Source organism: Pituophis catenifer, unplaced genomic scaffold (genome assembly GCF_029215685.1).
Source record: "Pituophis catenifer annectens isolate HBS135680 unplaced genomic scaffold, rPitCat1.0.hap2 SCAF_15, whole genome shotgun sequence".
Classification (NCBI taxonomy): Eukaryota; Metazoa; Chordata; class Lepidosauria; order Squamata; family Colubridae; genus Pituophis; species Pituophis catenifer.
The window spans coordinates 9,514,472-9,532,282 of record NW_027256895.1 but is presented as its reverse complement, the minus strand read 5'-3'; the positions used below and the strand labels follow the sequence as shown (position 1 = coordinate 9,532,282).

Sequence of the window (17,811 nt, the reverse complement as noted above, 5' to 3'; positions counted from 1 at the left end):
CATTGCCACAAGATAAGACCTAATATGGGTTCTTAACTGTGTTCAGTCATATTCGGATTGGGAGGATCTCCAACCGCCCTCCAGGCATCTTGTCTGATGCTTCATTACAGTGAGCTCTGTGGTAAACCAGGGAGCCACCCGGGATCTGCGTTGGGTCAGAGGCCGCAAAGGTGTGATTCGATCGAAGGCCCTCACCATGGCCTGTTCCCAGGCCGCGACCAGGGCCTCAGATGAATCGTGGGATAAGGAGGCGGGAAAAGGCCCAAGCTCCATCAGGAACCCTTCCGGGCCCATCAGGCGCCTGGGGCGGAACAATCTCAGTGGGTCCGCCTACCAGCAGTGGGGGATGACAGAGAGAAAGTCCAGCCTGAGGAGGGAATGATCGGACCATGACAGGGGATAGGTTGATAAGTTTCCCCTACCACGATCATTTATCCACTGTCCAGAGAGAAAAACCAGGTCGAGTGTGTGTCCTCCCTTATGAGTTGGGCCCTGTACAACCTGAGTTAGGTCCATGGCCATCATGGAGGCCATGAACTCCCGGACTGACTCAGATGTCTCCCTGGCCGATGGCAAATTGAAATCTCCCACAACCAGAAGGTAGGGGAGTTCAACTGCCAATTCAGCCAGGACATCTAGCAGTGCGGGCAGGGCTGAGGCTACACAGCTGGGAGGTAGGTACGTAACCAACAGACCCGACTGAACTCCAGGGTCCCATTTCAGAAGGAGGGACTCACACCCGCCTATCTGAGGAACAGAATATCTGGTTCTGTCCATTGGTGTGTGCAGTCCTATAACTTTACAGAAATATAGACACACCTCGTCCCCATCCCTCTGGGAAGAGATCCTACATATGTCATCAGCGTCATCTACAGATTGCTTAGTAAGGATCCTGCTAGGACTCATGATCTTACCTAGATTGGGTAATGAAACATATGCCAGAAAACAGCAAAAGTCAGAGAGCACCAAGGATCCCTCATTTCCACCCTGAGCTACACATATTCTCCTTTTTTGATATCCTGTTCTCTGTAAGCACCTGTCCCTGAATCCTCTATTCTGAATTAAAATAGTTAAATCCAATACATCATCTTTCTTTCTTTCTGTGTCCATGTATGTATATTATTGTAAAAAAAAAATCAGCTGATTTTTAAAATTATTTTTATTTCAGAAAGTGGGGAAACACTTTGTCAAATTGACAATTAACAAGTAGGTAGGTTTTCTAAGGCCAGCTAGGGGGAAATATTTTAATAGATAATTAACTCTTCCTGGAATTGGTCCAAATTACTATCATGTGTTTATTTGCTCAAAGCTCCAGAGATTTTCTAGAAAGCAGTGAAAAGTAGAAAGCAAGTTTGAAAGAGGTTATAAACTAATCCTGGTTCAATGGAGAGCTTGGGATGGTGGGAAATGTCCAATAGGATTATTCAGTTCAATTTCTCCAGCATCCGTTCTTTCTTTGATCAGACCTATTTCAAATCTGAGTTGTAGAAATCTCAGTTGTTATTCAAGTACGTGTCTGTATCTCCATCAAAATGAAAAATTTAGATTGATGCTTTGGTCTCTGGACGTGTGTTGGGAAGATCCAGGATGCTAGGTCAGATCCATTGGTGTGGCTTGATATTTTGGAGACCTCTTTGGGAAGATGTTTTGGCTGCTGATGTGTTATTCATTCTGATGTTCCCAGTGATCAAAGTGAATGCACTCAAGTGCCCAAAAGTTGATCCTATCCCAATTCCACATGAATGGTACCAACCAGGTGATCTCGTCATTGGAGGGATGGCTTCACATATCCTCTATACCTTCAGCGAACATTTGTTTGATGAACATCCATCTAAGGAGCTCTACAAACTTTCAGAGTAAGCAAAATCCACTCTTTTCTTCATGTAATGATTCCTTGATTATTTTTTTTCTCACTTATTCATATCTCTATGAAAAAAGGTCCATAAAGAAAGCAGATGAAAGCTTTATCTGACTGAGTAAATGTTTCAGTTTCTGAGAGTTTCTGACTGTAGGTTAAATAAGACTTTTCTTTCCCATCAGTTTTATTTTAAATAAAATGTTATGTAGGCTAAACATGATGGGTAAATTCCAAATCCCTAAGAAAGGGGATTTAATAAGATGAAGAAATACTTTAAAATATATGGTCCCCTTATTGTGAAATAAAAGAATAGAATTAATTTATTTTTTCCAGGAAGAGAAATATATCCATAAGAAGGACCATTAACATCCAATATAGATAAGTTTATTTGAAAGATACAGTAAAATTAAAAATTTACCTAGGCGCTCTTCATAAATGAAAAGGTTATAACTGAGGAAATTTAGAAAGCAAATTTGCATTAAACTCGGTGCTCCAAAATTCTTATCTGAAAGCTGATTTTTTTTCTTAAAGTATAACAGTGCTTGAAGCAATGAAAAAAGGCAGATTATTTTCTACTCCACCTGATTAGAAATAATTATTAATACTTAATCTAATTCATCATTGCCTTCAATATTTGAGGAGTAACTTCCCAGGTGTAATGTAAATCATGATAAAAATTTCCTGTCATAAATAATAGATCAACTTTTGTTAAATTAAAGATCATTATACTATAAAGAAATGTTAAACTTTCTTTCATAGCATAGGCAGAAACTGGGATTTTTCATTCTCAACTAAGTCACCCACTGAAGAATAATTTTCTCAAGGATTCTGGAGAATTTCACACTGTATTCTCTACTGTTGGTCTCCCTCTCAGATTCCTGTTCTTTCCCAAGCCAGCTTCAGAAATCATGCTGTGTATTGCAGTGTTCTCTGTGTTCCACTGAATTAAGAAATTCCTCCTTAGTTCTAGGTTGGAGCTCTCCGTGATTACTTGCCATCCATTGCTCCTTGTCCTGCTCCTGGGGACTATTGACCCATTGGTTGACCCATTAACTCATTTCTTTTATGAATTTTCTAAACACTTTTCACTCCATACGAAATGTGAAAGCTGTTCTTTCACTAAAATATCATAATACTTGGAAGGGGAAGAAGGGGTGAGATTATGGATTGTTACAGAATAGCAAAACACTTAGGAAATGATGGGTGAAGATTCATACAATGAAAAAAAAAAACTTTTTTTGGTGAAAGAGTGAAAATGGAACAAATGAACAAATGAATCAAAAATGGGAGACTTCCTGTTTGCTGCTGGCCGCCGCCAGACGTTCCTTTGGGATCGTCAGCTTCCATAGCCTGTCAGAGCCGCCTTCACAACGGAACGGCGGCTCGAAAAAACTCCGTTCCCATGAGGAAACGGAGATAGAGCCGGCAGGGGTGGGTAGAACTCTCTGCAGAATCCCAAAAGTTTTTCTTTTACTTTTGGGATGGAGCGGATGAGATGCCCCATATCCCCAGCCGCTGCTCCGGGCTTTGGGAGACCTCTGCTAATGCAGAGCTAGGCGTCAAAAGCAAGCCTGCGAATTTGACAGATTACTCAAAGAAAATGTGAGCTGGACCTGTAATACTGAAGCGCAAGTATTTTACTTATCTTTTAAAAATTACTTAAGAGAATAGAGGAAGAGAAAGAGGAAAAAAGGTTTTTTTTAAAATGGCGTCTGCCGCGGCTGGAGAAGAGTTTGAGAGGGAAAGTTCTTCCGTTTTTTATTATTACAATGTAGCGGAATAAATACCACTGGCTACATTTGTAGACAAAACTCCGCTCCTGTTTTTGTTTTTCTCTTTTTCCCCTGGAGGCCTGATTGTTGCTGGCTGGAAGTCTTTTGTCTTGTTTTTTTTTTTCTTCTAACAAAGCCTGCTTAGGCGGAAACATGGCACTGAGGCTTGTGAAGTCAGACAAAAAAATAGGTGGGGGGGATTCCCCCACTAAGAATTTAAAGGAACAAGTTTTAACTCTTCAGTCCCAGAAACCTGATTTTAATATAATAGAATTTCTCTTAGAGGAGATTGAAAGAAGGGATGAGATTGTGAATCAGCAACTTGAAAAATTTAAGCAGGAAACTAAGGAATTGGTGAAATCCAAGTTTGACTTTTTGCAGCAAAAAATTTTAAAAATGTCAGAATTCATGATTCGGTTGGAAATAAATGCTAATTTACTAGAGTCAAAAATGGATGAAATTCAAGACAAATTGGACAATAGAATTCAAAAAATTGAAAATGATTTGTTAAATATTCAGGATTATAGTTCAGAAGAAAAATTTAAAATGGATGCTGATCAAAAGTCTGGTAATGTAGAAACTCTGCAACAGAGGATTGAAAAAGAGGTTCTAAAGATACAATATAATTTTACAGAATATGCAATAAGACTTAGAGGTTTGCAGGAAAATAACAGAGATGACTTAAGGAAAATATCTTCTGAATTTCTAGCTGGGATTTTAAAGATTCAACCTGAGGAAGTGTTTTGTAGGATTGACAGAGCTTATCGAATAAACTCCTGGACTGCCAAGCAAAGGCAATTGCCTAGAGATGTGGTAATCTATTTTTCAGATAAAGAAATTAGGAATAAAATTGTGCAAAATTCCTTCAATTCTAATTTGCAATTGTATGGAAGAAAGATTTGGATTTACAAGGAACTCCCACCTAAGATATTAATGGAAAGGAAGAAATTTGGCTTTCTGGTGTCTGAGTTAAAAAGGAGAAATATTCAATTCCGGTGGGACGTCCCAGTTGGTATTATATTGAGATATCAAGGAGAAAGATACCAGTTAAATACTGTTGAAAGAGCGGAAGAATTTTATCAAAATAGGTTGAAAATGAATTTAACGTCTTCAGATATAATACAGGATAAGCAGAAGGAGCTGGAACTAAAGACAGAGACTGTACCAGATAAATTGCCTTTGGATTTATCGGATACCCCAGCTGGATTATCTACAAATTCGAGAGAAGTGCCATCTGATTTTAATGTGATGACTTATCAAGGCAAGGACAAGCATGGAAACCAATTAGAGGATATACAAGGGATAAAAAAGAAACGCGAGACACAAAAAATTAGGATGGAAGTCAAACCCACAAAAAGAAAACAAAAAAGAAATAGGTTGTGCAAAAATAGAAATTTCTAATCCAAGCAACAGTGAAGCCAGTGATTTTAAAATATGAATGATTATGTGAAAACATAGAGGAGGCGACACATTGGTCAATATCATCCTGAGGATAGTGGCAGATCTCTGCATTGCCGTAATTTTGGGACATGGAAAGAGCCTCAAATTGATGGTTTTGAATTATCTACTTTGAAACTTCTTTTTGTGTTGATAAATATATTATAATTATTTTGAATTATAAGGCAAGAGAATCACATTGGGACATGCAGAAGATCGGGTTGTTACCCAATACGATGATGGAAATTAATAATCCTGATGAAACCCACAATTATTATTATATGGAATATAATTATAATGTCACTCGGGTGGTTGTTTTTACTTTTATATATATAAGAAGATGTTTACTACTGATGGGGGCAGATATGATTGGAGACCTTGAATAAACTGTTGCATCAGCAAGCTATGTTACCCCATTATGGATGTTGGTTCTAACAATCCAGTGGAAAGACTTCAAGAAGATATTATATGGACTATAAATTTAAAGTTATTGTCTTTTCTTTTTTTATTTAGATATAATGGAATATATATATATATATATTTTTAAGTAGTGTGGGCAGTGAATTAAAGATATCAAGAATTGTTGTGTATGGTAAATTTGTAAGACAGTGGGTGAATAAGCTAGCTACAGATTGATTAGTTTAAGAAAAGGGATTTTTAAGTGATACATTTAGGGGAGTGGAGGAAATGGATAGAGTGGAATAAATGTTAAATTAGATTTTATGGTGAGCCCGCTTTGAAATGTTATTAAAGTAGGACTTATCGTATAGTTTTAAAGTGGAAGGTGGTTTTGAATTGTTGCAATAATGTATAGATATAAAACACTATTATGCTAAATTAGAAGTTATTTTATAATAGTTATAGTATAATGTGTTTGTTTTTTGTTTTGTTTTTTTCTCTTCTTCTTTTCTGAGATGTATGGATAAAGGGGGATTTATAATACTTTTAGTAAGTAAAGGTCAGTATTTTGAGGAGGGAGCAAGTAATCTGTTATGAATTAGGGTTTTTTTTTTGTTACGAAGAAGTCACAGGGGGGGAAGGGTGGGGAGGGGGGGTTAGGGAGGGGGGGGGAGGGGGGGGGAAAAAGGGGGAAAAAATTTGTATTTGAAAACTTTTTCAATAAAAAAAAAAAAATGGAACAAGAATCTAATTTCAGTCTGGCATTATTTGAAATATAGACATACAAATATATTTAGAGAGTTCAAGGCATAGTTAGCCCATGATAAGACGAGCAGCCAATAAATGTGATAAATTTAAATAAATGTATGTATGAATGTATGTATGTATGTATGAATGAATGAATGAATATTCCTCTCAATACTGTTCACAAAAGACTTTCTTTATTTGCAGTGTGATCACAAAATTCTACCAGCATGTCCTTTCCTTGGTCTTTGCTGTCAAGGAGATCAATGAGAACCCACAAATCTTGCCCAATGCTACCCTTGGATTCCACATCTACGACAGCTACACCAATCCTAAAATGACCTATCGGACCACTCTGGACTTACTTTTCAAATCCAATAGATTTCTCCCCAATTACAAATGTGGACTTCGGAAAATTCTCTTGGCCATCATTGGTGGACTTGGATCAGATACTTCATCCCATATGGCAGAAATTCTAGAGCTCTACAAAATCCCCCAGGTGGGTCCAGGGGTGAGAGGATTTATCTTGTTTCTGTTAACCGATTTAAAGAATTAATCAATTGATTAAATGTACCCAAGAGCATTCTTAAGTCTTCTTTCTCATAAATCTCATCTAAGATTTAACAAGTGATTGTTAAATCACTTAAAACCATTTAAAAACCATTAAGAAAACCATTTAAATATTAGCCAGCAGTGTGCAGCAGCTGCCAAAAAAGCCAAAACAGTTCTAGGTTGCATAAACAGAAGGATAGAATTAAGATCATGTTAAAAGTGTTAATACCACTTTATAATGCCTTGGTAAGGCCATACTTGGAATATTGCATTCAATTTTTGTCGCCATGATGTAAAAAAGATGTGGAGACTCTAGAAAGAGTGCAGAGAAGAGCAACAAAGATGATTTGGGGATTGGAGGCTAAAACATATGAAGAACAGTTGCAGGAACTGGGTATGTCTAGTTTATTTATTTATTTATTTATTTATTTATTAAATTTCTATACCGCCCTTCTCCAAATAGGACTCAGGGCGGTGCACAGCCAAGATAAAAACAAAGCATACAAAATTTAAGAACAATATTAAAATAATTAAATGTTTTGGCCGAAATTAAGATAACCCAATTTAAAATCAATTTAAAATTTAACTCAGGCCAGCCCAGCTTGTTGAAATAAATAGGTTTTCAGGGCCCGACGAAAAATCCGGAGGTCTGTTATTATACGTAACTCTGGGGGAAGGTTGTTCCAGAGGGTGGAATGAAATGAAGGACTAGGGGAGACATGATTGCACTGTTCCAATATCTCAGGGGCTGCCACAAAGAAGAGGGAGTCAAGCTATTCTCCAAAGCACCCAAGGGCAAGAACAAGAAGCAATGGTTGGAAACTAATCAAGGAGAGAAGCAACTTAGAACGAAGGAGAAATTTCCCAATTTAATTGTCAGAACAATTAATCATTGGAACAAGTTACCTCCAGAAGTTGTGAATGCTCCAACACTGGAAGTTTTTAAGAAGATGTTAGATAACCACTTATCCAACATCTTGATACCTACACCATGTAGATATCGACATCATGAAGTGGTGTAGGGTTTCCTGCCTAAGCAGGGGGTTGGCCAGACAGATCTCCAAGGTCCCTTCCAACTCTATTATTCTATTCTATTCTAAAAAGATTTCTTGGCGCAGAATGGAACAATTCATTATGACCAACTCACAGGAGGACAAGTCGCCAGAGGACAATTCAAAAATTCAATTTAATTGTTTTAAATAATTTTTAAAAATATTTTAATTTTTGTCGTTCACATTTCATTTTATCCCTCCTTTTTTCATCCTTTCTTTAATGATTCCATTCCAACATTTCCTTTATAAGAATCTTTTCCTGAGATGAGTTACCCATGGTGAGTTTGCCTAGATGGTGAACCTTTTTGGCATCGAGTGCCCAAATTAGAATGGGCGTGAATGTGTGTGCATGTGCGCATGCTGGAGTGGTGAAAATCCAAAGACCAGATGGCCAGTGCCCATGCGCGCACTGGAAAATGGCCTGAAAGCAACCTGAGAAACGGCCAAAACACAGGCATGTCAGCCAGCTAGACTTCGGGTTTCTGGCACGCACATATGTGATGGCCACACGCATTGGAGCACCGGAAACCCAAAGATCAGCTGGCTGGCACACGCATTACTGTTTTTTGGCCCATTTTTGGCCCATTTTTCCAGTATCCATGAAGACCAGCTGGCTTGTCACATACATGCACACCAGAAACCAATGGTGCACATGCCCACAGAGAAGGCTCTTTGTGAAATCATCGCCATAACGGGCCTAGACCCTTCTTGGTGAATGCCGATGATATTTTAACACATTTATTGAAAAAAACATCGATGACCAGGAATTTAACCATATTCTCCAAATTTGAGAAATTATGGATCAGATGTCAATTCTAATCTGTCAAATCAATTTCTGAAGAGATCCATAAAAATCCATGACCAAAACAAAAACCATGTACCACATCTTGATGTTTTCTTTTAGCTCACATATGGATCATTTCCCCTGGCGGAAATTGATAGCAGTCAATCATCTTCACTTTACTTTATGGCCCCAAATGAAGTTCCCCAATATGTAGGGATTATCCGACTGCTTCAGCGTTTTGGATGGAAATGGATTGGGCTCTTTGCTGCAGACACGAAGAGTGGAGAACATTTTTTGCAGAAATTGGAGTCCTTGTTTTTCCAGCATGGAATCTGTTTATCTTTCCTACAAAGATTTCCAAAACAAATGCGTTTGGATGACTTGGGCATATTAAGCGATATCATGTTTCATTTTTATACACATTTCACAGACGTTAAAACAAATACATATATCATCTATGGAGAATCTTTTGCACTTGAATGGCTCACAGCTCTCAAATCTCTGTGGGAAGCTGCAAATAACGGAAATGCATTTTCAAGCAAGGTGTGGATCAGCACCAGCCAAATTGATTTCATGCTCCCAGGATCTCAGAGGGAATGGAATCTCCAGTTTTATGATGGGGCCATAGCTTTTCAAATCCATTCCAGTGAAAATCTGGAATTTGAGGAATTTCTTCAGTCCATAAAGCCATATTCAACTCATGAAGATGGATTTCGAAATCATTTTTGGGAGGAAGCATTCAACTGTTTCCTTCCTAATTCAGAATTGTCATCAGTGGACAGACAAAAATGCACTGGGAAAGAAGAACTGGGGAATCTTCCCGAATCTATATTTCAATTGCAGATGACAGGTCACAGCTATAGCATTTATAATGGGGTTTATGCTGTAGCTCATGCTTTGCATAGCATGCTATCCAAGGGATCCAATCTGAAAAAAATCTTGGCAGATAAAATTGCTAAATCTCCAGAACTACAGCCTTTTAAGGTAACATATCTCCAGCAAAGGGTTTTTTTTTCTTTTCAATGAAGAACTTATTTCAAAATAATTTAGCTCACAAAATCAGCTAATCAGTTTATTCTCTAAAACTAGCTAATAACACCACTTTTCTTTTTTTGCAGTAGTACCATAATATTATATATCAATGGAAAGATCATTTACTCAAGAATGTAATGCAATAACTTTTATGAAGGATTTGCTATTTGAATAGGAGTTAAAGTATAAAGAAGAAAATTGAAACATGTAGAAAAAAAATGAGATATAAAAAAATTATCATCATATCAGTTAATACTTAGTTGAGTAACCTTTAGCATGAATTACGGCCCTACAATGTTTTCCCATGGAGTGAACCAAGTCTTTTAGTTCTTCAGCTGTTATAATGTGAAACCAAGATTGAATGATTGCTTCTATTAACTGGGTTTTATTGCTAGGTCGCTTCTGACTAACAAGTTTCTTTAGTCGGCTCCATAGATTTTCTTTTTTCTTTTTCTTTTTTCTTTTTTCTTTTTTCTTTTTGGTTTTAAAAAACAAACTTGATTAGAGTTTAAAAAAATAAAATTGTATAAAACATTCACAACCTTAAAATACAATCAACAGTATCAACAAACAACAAACAAACTAAGTATATATAATGTATATAAGTACAAATATACACAGTGACTTATTTCCTTTTTTTCCTTAATGACGGTGTATAATTATTACTTTTAATTTCTTACTAAATTTTGACTTTACCTTCTTTTCCATTGCTTTATCCACTCATACCAACTGTCCCATATCTTAAAATACTGTGAGTCTTCCTTATCTTTCAATTTCAATGTTAGTCTATCCATTTCTGCACATGTATAATTTTTTTTTTTTTTTGAATTATTTGCTGCTCCGTTGGCAATTGATCTGTTTTCCAGATTGTGCTAGGGCTAACCTAGCTGCCGTAATTATATGTAATATTAGGTACTTTTTTTCTTTTCTAATGTTTTGTTTAAGCATTCCTAACAAAAATATTTCTGGTTCTAACTCAAAATTTAGAGCCTGGTGCCATAAGGTATTCTATTGTATGTAGAGGAGTGGAATACTCTTCTTGTGAAATACCTCTGGATTCGCTCAATTGTATTAATGTCTGATATACCATGTGGATTTCAGGGAAATGAGCTGTATTCAAGAATTGGTCTGGCAAAGGTTTTGCATGCCCTAGTTATTGGTACAATATTACCGGAGAAGAAGCTTCGCAAAATTAGCTTAACAACTCTTAATGTCTTTTTGGCAATGCTGTTACAGTGACCTCTGGGGCTTAGATCATTTGAGATGAATACTCCTAGGTCCTTAAAAAGTGAGTTTGTAACCACCAGCCTGTATTTGGTGTTCTGATTTTTGTTGCCAATGTGTAAGACAAAGTATTTGTTAGTTGAGATTTGGAGTTGCCAATTGCACGACCATTCAGACCCATAGTCAAGGTCTCTTTGTAGGCAGCAGTATTGTTGGTGATGTTTAATAGTTTTATGTCATCAGCGAAGAGGACAGAGCTCCTTATAATATGATCACAAAGGTCATTTATGTAAAGCAGAAAGAGTGTGGGTCCTAAAATGCTACCTTGTGGGACACCGCTGTTAACTGGTGCCGGGTTTGATAGGGCATTCCCTATTTTGACTACATTTTGCCTATTTGACAGGAACACGGCTATTTTATTTATTTATTTTTATTTTATTAAATTTCTATACTGCCCTTCTCCCGAAGGACTCAGGGCGGTGAACAGCCAAAAGATAAAACACAGAGATACAAAATTTAAAATAGATTAAAACAGATTAAACAATTTGGCTAAATTTTAAAAATATCCCATAATTAAACAAATTAAAATTAGTGTTTAAAATTTAAATTTAAAAATTTTAAAAGGGAGAAGATTTAGGCCACGCCAGCTTGATGAAATAAAAATGTTTTAAGCGCGCGACGGAAGGTGCGCAGATCCAGGATCCTCTGTATCTCTGGGGGGAGCTCGTTCCAGATCGTAGGTGCCCCCACAGAGAAGGCTATCCCCCTAGGGGCCGCCAGTCAACATTGTTTGGCCGACGGCACCTGGAGGAGCCCCTCTCTATGGGAGCATATTGGCCGGTGGGAGGCTATTGGTGGTAGCAGGCGGTCCCGTAGATAACCAGGTCCTAAGCCATGGAGCGCTTTAAAGGTGGTAACCAGAACTTTGAAGTGCACTCGGAAGACCACCGGGAGCCAGTGCACCTCGCGCAGGAGAGGTGTTACATGGGAGCTCCACGTTGCTCCCATAACCACCCACGCGGCCACACTCTGCGCCAGTTGGAGCCTCTGAGTGCACCTCAAGGGGAGCCCCATGTAGAGAGCGTTACAATAGTCCAGACGAGAGGTGACAAGGGCATGAGTGACCGTGTGTAGGGAGTCCCGATCTAGAAAGGTACGCAACTGGCGGATCAGGCGAACCTGATGAAAAATCCACCCGGTCACGGCCGTCAAGTGCTCTTCTAGAGACAGCCGTGAATCCAGGAGGACGCCCAAGTTGCGAGCCCTTTCCGTGGGGGCCAATGATTTGCCCCCAATAGTCAGCGATGGCACCAGCTGACTATATCGGGACATCGGAAACCACAGCCACTCAGTCTTGGATGGGTTGAGCCTGAGCCTGTTCCTCCCCATCCAGATCCGTACGGCCTCCAGGCACCAGGACATCACTTCAAGGGCATCGTTGGGGTGGTCCGGGGTGGAGATGTACAGCTGGGTGTCGTCAGCGTACTGATGGTACTTCACCCCGAAACCACGGATGATCTCGCCCAGCGGCTTTACATAAATGTTGAACAAAAGGGGCGAGAGGACTGATCCCTGCGGCACTCCACATATGAGGGGCCTCGGGGTCAACCTCTGCCCCCCTGTCAACACAGACTGCGACCAGTCGGAGAGAAAGGAGAACCACTGTAATACGGTGCCTCCCACCCCCAACTCTTCCAAACGGTGCAGCATGATACCATGGTTGATGGTATCAAAAGCCGCTGAGAGATCTAACAGGACCAAGACAGAGGAGCAACCCCTGTCCCGAGCCCTCCAGAGATCATCAACCAACGCGACCAATGCCGTTTCCGTGCTGAACCCAGGCCTGAAACCCAACTGGAATGGATCTAGATACGATGTTTCATCCAGGTACTGGGGAAGCTGTCGTGCAACCACACTCTCAACAACCTTCGCAACGAAGCAAATGTTGGAGACTGGACGATAATTAGCCAATACTGCCAGGTCCAGGGAAGGCTTCTTGAGGAGAGGCCTCACCACCGCCTCCTTCAAGGCGGTGGGGAAGGCACCCTCACCCAATGAAGCATTTATAATCCCCTGGAGCCAGCCTCGCGTCACCTCCCGGGAAGCCAGTACTAACCAGGAGGGACACGGGTCCAACAAACATGTGGTCGCATTCAGTCTACCCAGAATCCTGTCCACGTCATCTGGGGTCACAGGATCAAACTCATCCCAGATAACATTCTCAAGACCTGCCCCCGTCACCCTCGCTGGACCTACCCAGTCGGAGTCCAGACCTTCCCGAATCTGAGTGATTTTGTCATGCAGATATTGAACAAAGTCCTTGGCTCTTCCCTCCAAGGGGTCCTCCCGTGCTTCCTGGTGGAGCAGGGAGCGGGTCACCCTAAACAGGGCAGCCGGGCGATTATCTGATGATGCAATAAGAGCAGCACAATGAGTACATTTTGCTGCTTTTATCGCCACTTGTTAAGAGATCCTGAAATACTGTAAGAGCTTAGTTTTAACTGTAGTTTGTTGTGTACCACTGAATCAAAGGCTTTGCAGAAGTTTATGTAAATTACATCTATTGCTTTAACCTGGTCGAGTTTGTAGGTTGACTTTGTAGGTTGACTTCTTGCTCTGTTGAGGAAAACTGGAATTATGACTGCCATCTACAGTCTTTGTTTTGTATTGCCATTTTGTCCAATGAAGCTGAATAACGATTTTGGGATCCAAAACATGGAACTTCTAATGTGTTGATTTTTCTTGTCGTTGGGAATTCAACTTCATTGCTTTCTCTTTCTCGTTCAAGTAGATCCACCCTTTTCTTCAAAACATTTCTTTCAACAACTCAGCAGGAGAAGGAGTGTCTTTTAATGAGAAGAGGGAAGCTGCAGGTGGATTTGACCTCATCAATGTGATAGTTTTTCCAAACAAGTCTATTCGGAGTGTGAAAGTTGGAAAGCTAGATCCTGATGCCTCTCATGGAAATGAATTGATCATTAATGAAAATCTGATAGAATGGCACAAAGGTTTTAATCGGGTATGGAACTGCACAAATGTAGAGTATTTCTTTTTTACAACTTCTTTAAATAACGGAACAGATTTCAGTTAAAATTTCTCCAACTGATCTCTGCTGGTCATGATTCTCTTTATAGGATGACTAGTTGACTGTATTTTCAGCTGATGAAGGAGCTGAATAAGTTGGCAATTCTCTGTGCAAACTTTTTCATGTTATGAGCAGGTTCTTCCAGTTTCTCTGTGTAATGAACGCTGTCGCCCTGGATCTTGGAAGAGAAAATCTGAAGAGAAAAGCTTCTGCTGCTATGATTGTGTTCCATGTCAACCAGGGAAGATTTCAAGCAAGATAGGTCAGTTATGAAACTGCAACAATTTGAGAACATTGAACAGTAAAGGAATTGTTTCATCAAATGTTACAAGAAATTTATTTCTTCTTAAAATTGATGTTTTCTAACATGATTAATTTTGGGAGGTATAAGATGGTCCAAAGCATTAGACGACAATCTAATGAACATCAAGGGGGAGAAAATTGAAAATTATCAACTTAATTGTTTTAAAATTGAATGGAAAAGTACAATATCCAACATGATAAAACTGTTATATTGTTTTATAATAGTTTTATACTATTTATTAATTATTTATTAATTAATTAAGCTTGTATGCAGCCCTCTCTCCGACAAGGACTCAGGGCGGCTCACAGGAATAAGTTTTTACAAGCAAGAATCAAAATTTAAATGTTAAAATTATTAAAATTCCCCTTAAAAACCCTTTCAGTCCCATCCAGCCTGGCGAAATAACCATGTCTTAAGGTCACAGTGGAAGGAGCGCAGGTCAGGGGCCACCCGGAGCTCCAGGGGGAGTTGATTCCATAAAGTGGGTGCACCCGCAGAGAAAGCCCATTCTCTAGGAGTCGCCAGTCGGCACTGCCTGGCCGACGGCACTCCAAGAAGGCCCTCCCTGTGGGAACACACCGGGCAATCGGGAGCTGTCACTGGCCGCAAATAGTCAGTTAGGTGCCCCAGACCTAAGCCATGTAGGGCTTTATAGGTGATAACCAGCACCTATAAATGATATGATATGATATGATATGATATGATATGATATGATATGATATGATGCGATGCGATGCGATGCGATACGATACGATACGATACGATACGATACGATACGATACGATACGATACGATAAGATATTCCATATTTTATGACACCGTCTACAAAATGGTTTCATCAGTATTATGGAAGTGATTCTGTGGTGCAGGAAGTTCTGCTAAATAATGTTAATCTTATTTAGTGGTATTCCCCAAATACTACTAAATATCGTAGTAGCTTTCAAAATCTTGAGAGCACCGTGTGAAATCATGGATGTTTCAAACACTTCCTCCAGATTTCAGTAAAATACAAACTGGGATATTAAAAGAAAGGACAGAAAATAATTATTTTTAATACATTTTAGTCATAGTCATTTGGAAACTATATATGCATATATCCCACAGGAACTGAAGACTTTTGTTTGTTTAGTTGTCTGTTAGTTAAATTTGATTGCCACCCATGTTGCCACAATTTAGCTTTTTAAATTGTCAATGGGTTTTAGTTTGAATGTTTTAACTTTTGGGCCAAAGTCATGTAATTCTTTTAAAAATTTTAAATTTTGTATTGGTATGTGTTTTAGTTCTGGCTGTGCACCGCCCTGAGTCCACTAGGAGAAGGGCAGTATACAAATTGAATAAAATAAATAAATAAATAAATAAATAAATAAATAAATAAATAAATAAATAAATAAATAAATAAACAAACAAACAAACAATTATTGTTCTGCCCCAGCTACAGATCCCAAACAACGCAGCACACACAAAGTCCGTTCAAACCTTAATTTACTGAATAAACCAGTCTTTTTAAAAAATGGCTGTTAATTAATTGCATTAACAGCCACCAGGAATTCAAACAATAATAACTGAAAATTTACTATAGTTGGCAGAATGCCCAGAAGCAATTTGCAGGAAGTTGATAAGATAAGCAAGACAAGACACGAAGGTATGTGAACTAAGTTGTTCCCTGCAAATTGCTTCAGTTGGTGTTAAGGCTAAGGGAGTGGCCAATTAGCCCCCAGCCTTACTCTCGAGGAGACCTCTTCCTGAGGAGCCACTCCTGCCTTTTGGCAGCTCTGTGCACCCGTGCATCGAGAAAAGGCTCCTCCTCTTCATCCTCTTCACTTAAGGGAGCTTCTGGAGGTTCTGAAGGCCCTGACTGAATCCCTGCCTCTGGCACCACATCTCACAGTCCGACTCAAGTGCCAGCTGCACAGGCTGCTGGCACAGCACCACACCAGCCTCCTTGCTGTCTGATTCAGCTACTAGCTGCACAGGCCATGTACGAGCCACAACAAATTGTGTGGAAATGCAAACAAGTACATTTAAGAAAGCATTTGAACTGCTGGTATGTTCCTTGTAAAATTAAATGAAAAATAACACAACAATCAATATTATCTATAGATCACTGTCTATTAACTAATTAATTAAATAAACAAACACATTTCTAGAGTACACAACCCTAAAAAACTCTGTGTAGCTTGACAAATATGAAATTATAATATCAATAACAGCAACTAAATTCTGCACCATTTAAATTTAAATTATTCATTTCAATGAATTTTTATAACTTCATATATTTTCATATCACACTTGAGTAAATAATTGATTTTTGATATAGTTGGTGAATACTTTGGAATAGCCTTGGAATATAGCTGCACAGGGAAAAGATCACAAAATGAATGATCAGTCTTCAAACAGTACATAAAATATTTATTAAAAAGTGGTAAGTAGGAAATTGGTGAGTTTTCTTTTTTTCCTTTATCCAGATACAGAAGATTGTTTCAAATGTCCTGAAGATCAGTATCCAAGCAAGGATCAAGATCGATGCCTTAACAAAACAATGAGTTTCCTGTCCTTTGAAGAACCTTTAGGGATCAGTCTGGCCTCAGCTGCTGTTTTCTTCTCCCTCATGACAACCAGTGTGCTCGGAATTTTCCTTAAGCGTAGAGATACCCCCATCGTCAAGGCCAACAATCGGGACCTCACTTACACATTACTCATTGCCCTTCTGCTCTGCTTTCTCTCTTCCTTGTTATTCCTTAGTCAACCAGGGAAAATAATCTGCCTTCTCCGTCAACCAGCATTCGGCACCATCTTCTCAGCTGCTGTTTCTTGTGTGTTAGCTAAAACTATTACCGTGGTTGTCGCTTTCATGGCTACTAAGCCAGGTTCTTCAATGAGAAAATGGGTGGGGAAAAGATTGGCTCTTTCCATTATCCTTTCTTGTTCTTTTCTTCAAGCAGGTCTTTGCATTCTGTGGCTGGCAACATCTCCTCCATTCCCTGAGTTAGACATGAATTCCCTTACAGAAACCATGATTTTGCAATGTCATGAAGGCTCCATCTTCATGTTCTATTGTGTCCTGGGCTATCTGGGCTTCTTGGCTATTGCCAGCTTCATTGTGGCTTTCCTTGCCCGTAATTTACCTGACACCTTTAATGAAGCCAAGTTCATCACTTTCAGCATGTTGGTCTTCTGCAGTGTGTGGATCTCCTTTGTTCCAACCTATCTGAGCACCAAAGGAAAAGCCATGGTGGCTGTAGAGATCTTCTCCATTTTGTCTTCCAGTGCTGGGTTATTGGGATGCATTTTCTTCCCAAAATGTTTCATCATTGTGTTCAGGCCAGAGCTTAATAGCAGACACCAACTAATCAAACGAAATAATTAAATTAGGTCTACATTTTTTATGATTTACACTGTAAGAATATTAGCAAAGGAAAATAAAAGATTGGACTTTTCAATTTTTCTTCCTATCCTCTCTTCCATGGGAAAGATAGTTTACCATGGATCTTAGGGAAATGAAGCATCGGAAAAGATGCCTGGAGGGTGGTTGGAGATCCTCCCAGTTGGAATCTGACCAAACACAGTT

At 39.1% G+C, this 17,811-nt stretch overlaps 1 protein-coding gene across 1 annotated transcript; it reads left to right on the top strand.

Annotated features, from left to right (window-relative positions):
• The first annotated feature begins 514 nt into the window (after positions 1 to 514).
• Positions 515 to 17,610, top strand: LOC139324330 (vomeronasal type-2 receptor 26-like). The gene is made up of 7 exons (XM_070954051.1): positions 515 to 572; positions 1,685 to 1,856; positions 6,418 to 6,709; positions 8,719 to 9,582; positions 13,646 to 13,873; positions 14,075 to 14,201; positions 16,709 to 17,610. Exons 1-7 carry the CDS (start codon positions 515 to 517, stop codon positions 17,608 to 17,610), a joined length of 2,643 nt encoding a protein of 880 aa, XP_070810152.1.
• Positions 17,611 to 17,811: the final 201 nt, after the last annotated feature.

Bases quoted from the DNA above. Each gene is read 5' to 3' on its own strand.
- LOC139324330 (XM_070954051.1), top strand. From the start codon at position 515: ATGGCCATCATGGAGGCCATGAACTCCCGGACTGACTCAGATGTCTCC. The intron at 1,857-6,417 runs GTAAGCAAAATC...CTTTATTTGCAG, and splicing joins GAGCTCTACAAACTTTCAGA to TGTGATCACAAAATTCTACC. The intron at 13,874-14,074 runs GTATGGAACTGC...TGTTATGAGCAG, and splicing joins GGCACAAAGGTTTTAATCGG to GTTCTTCCAGTTTCTCTGTG.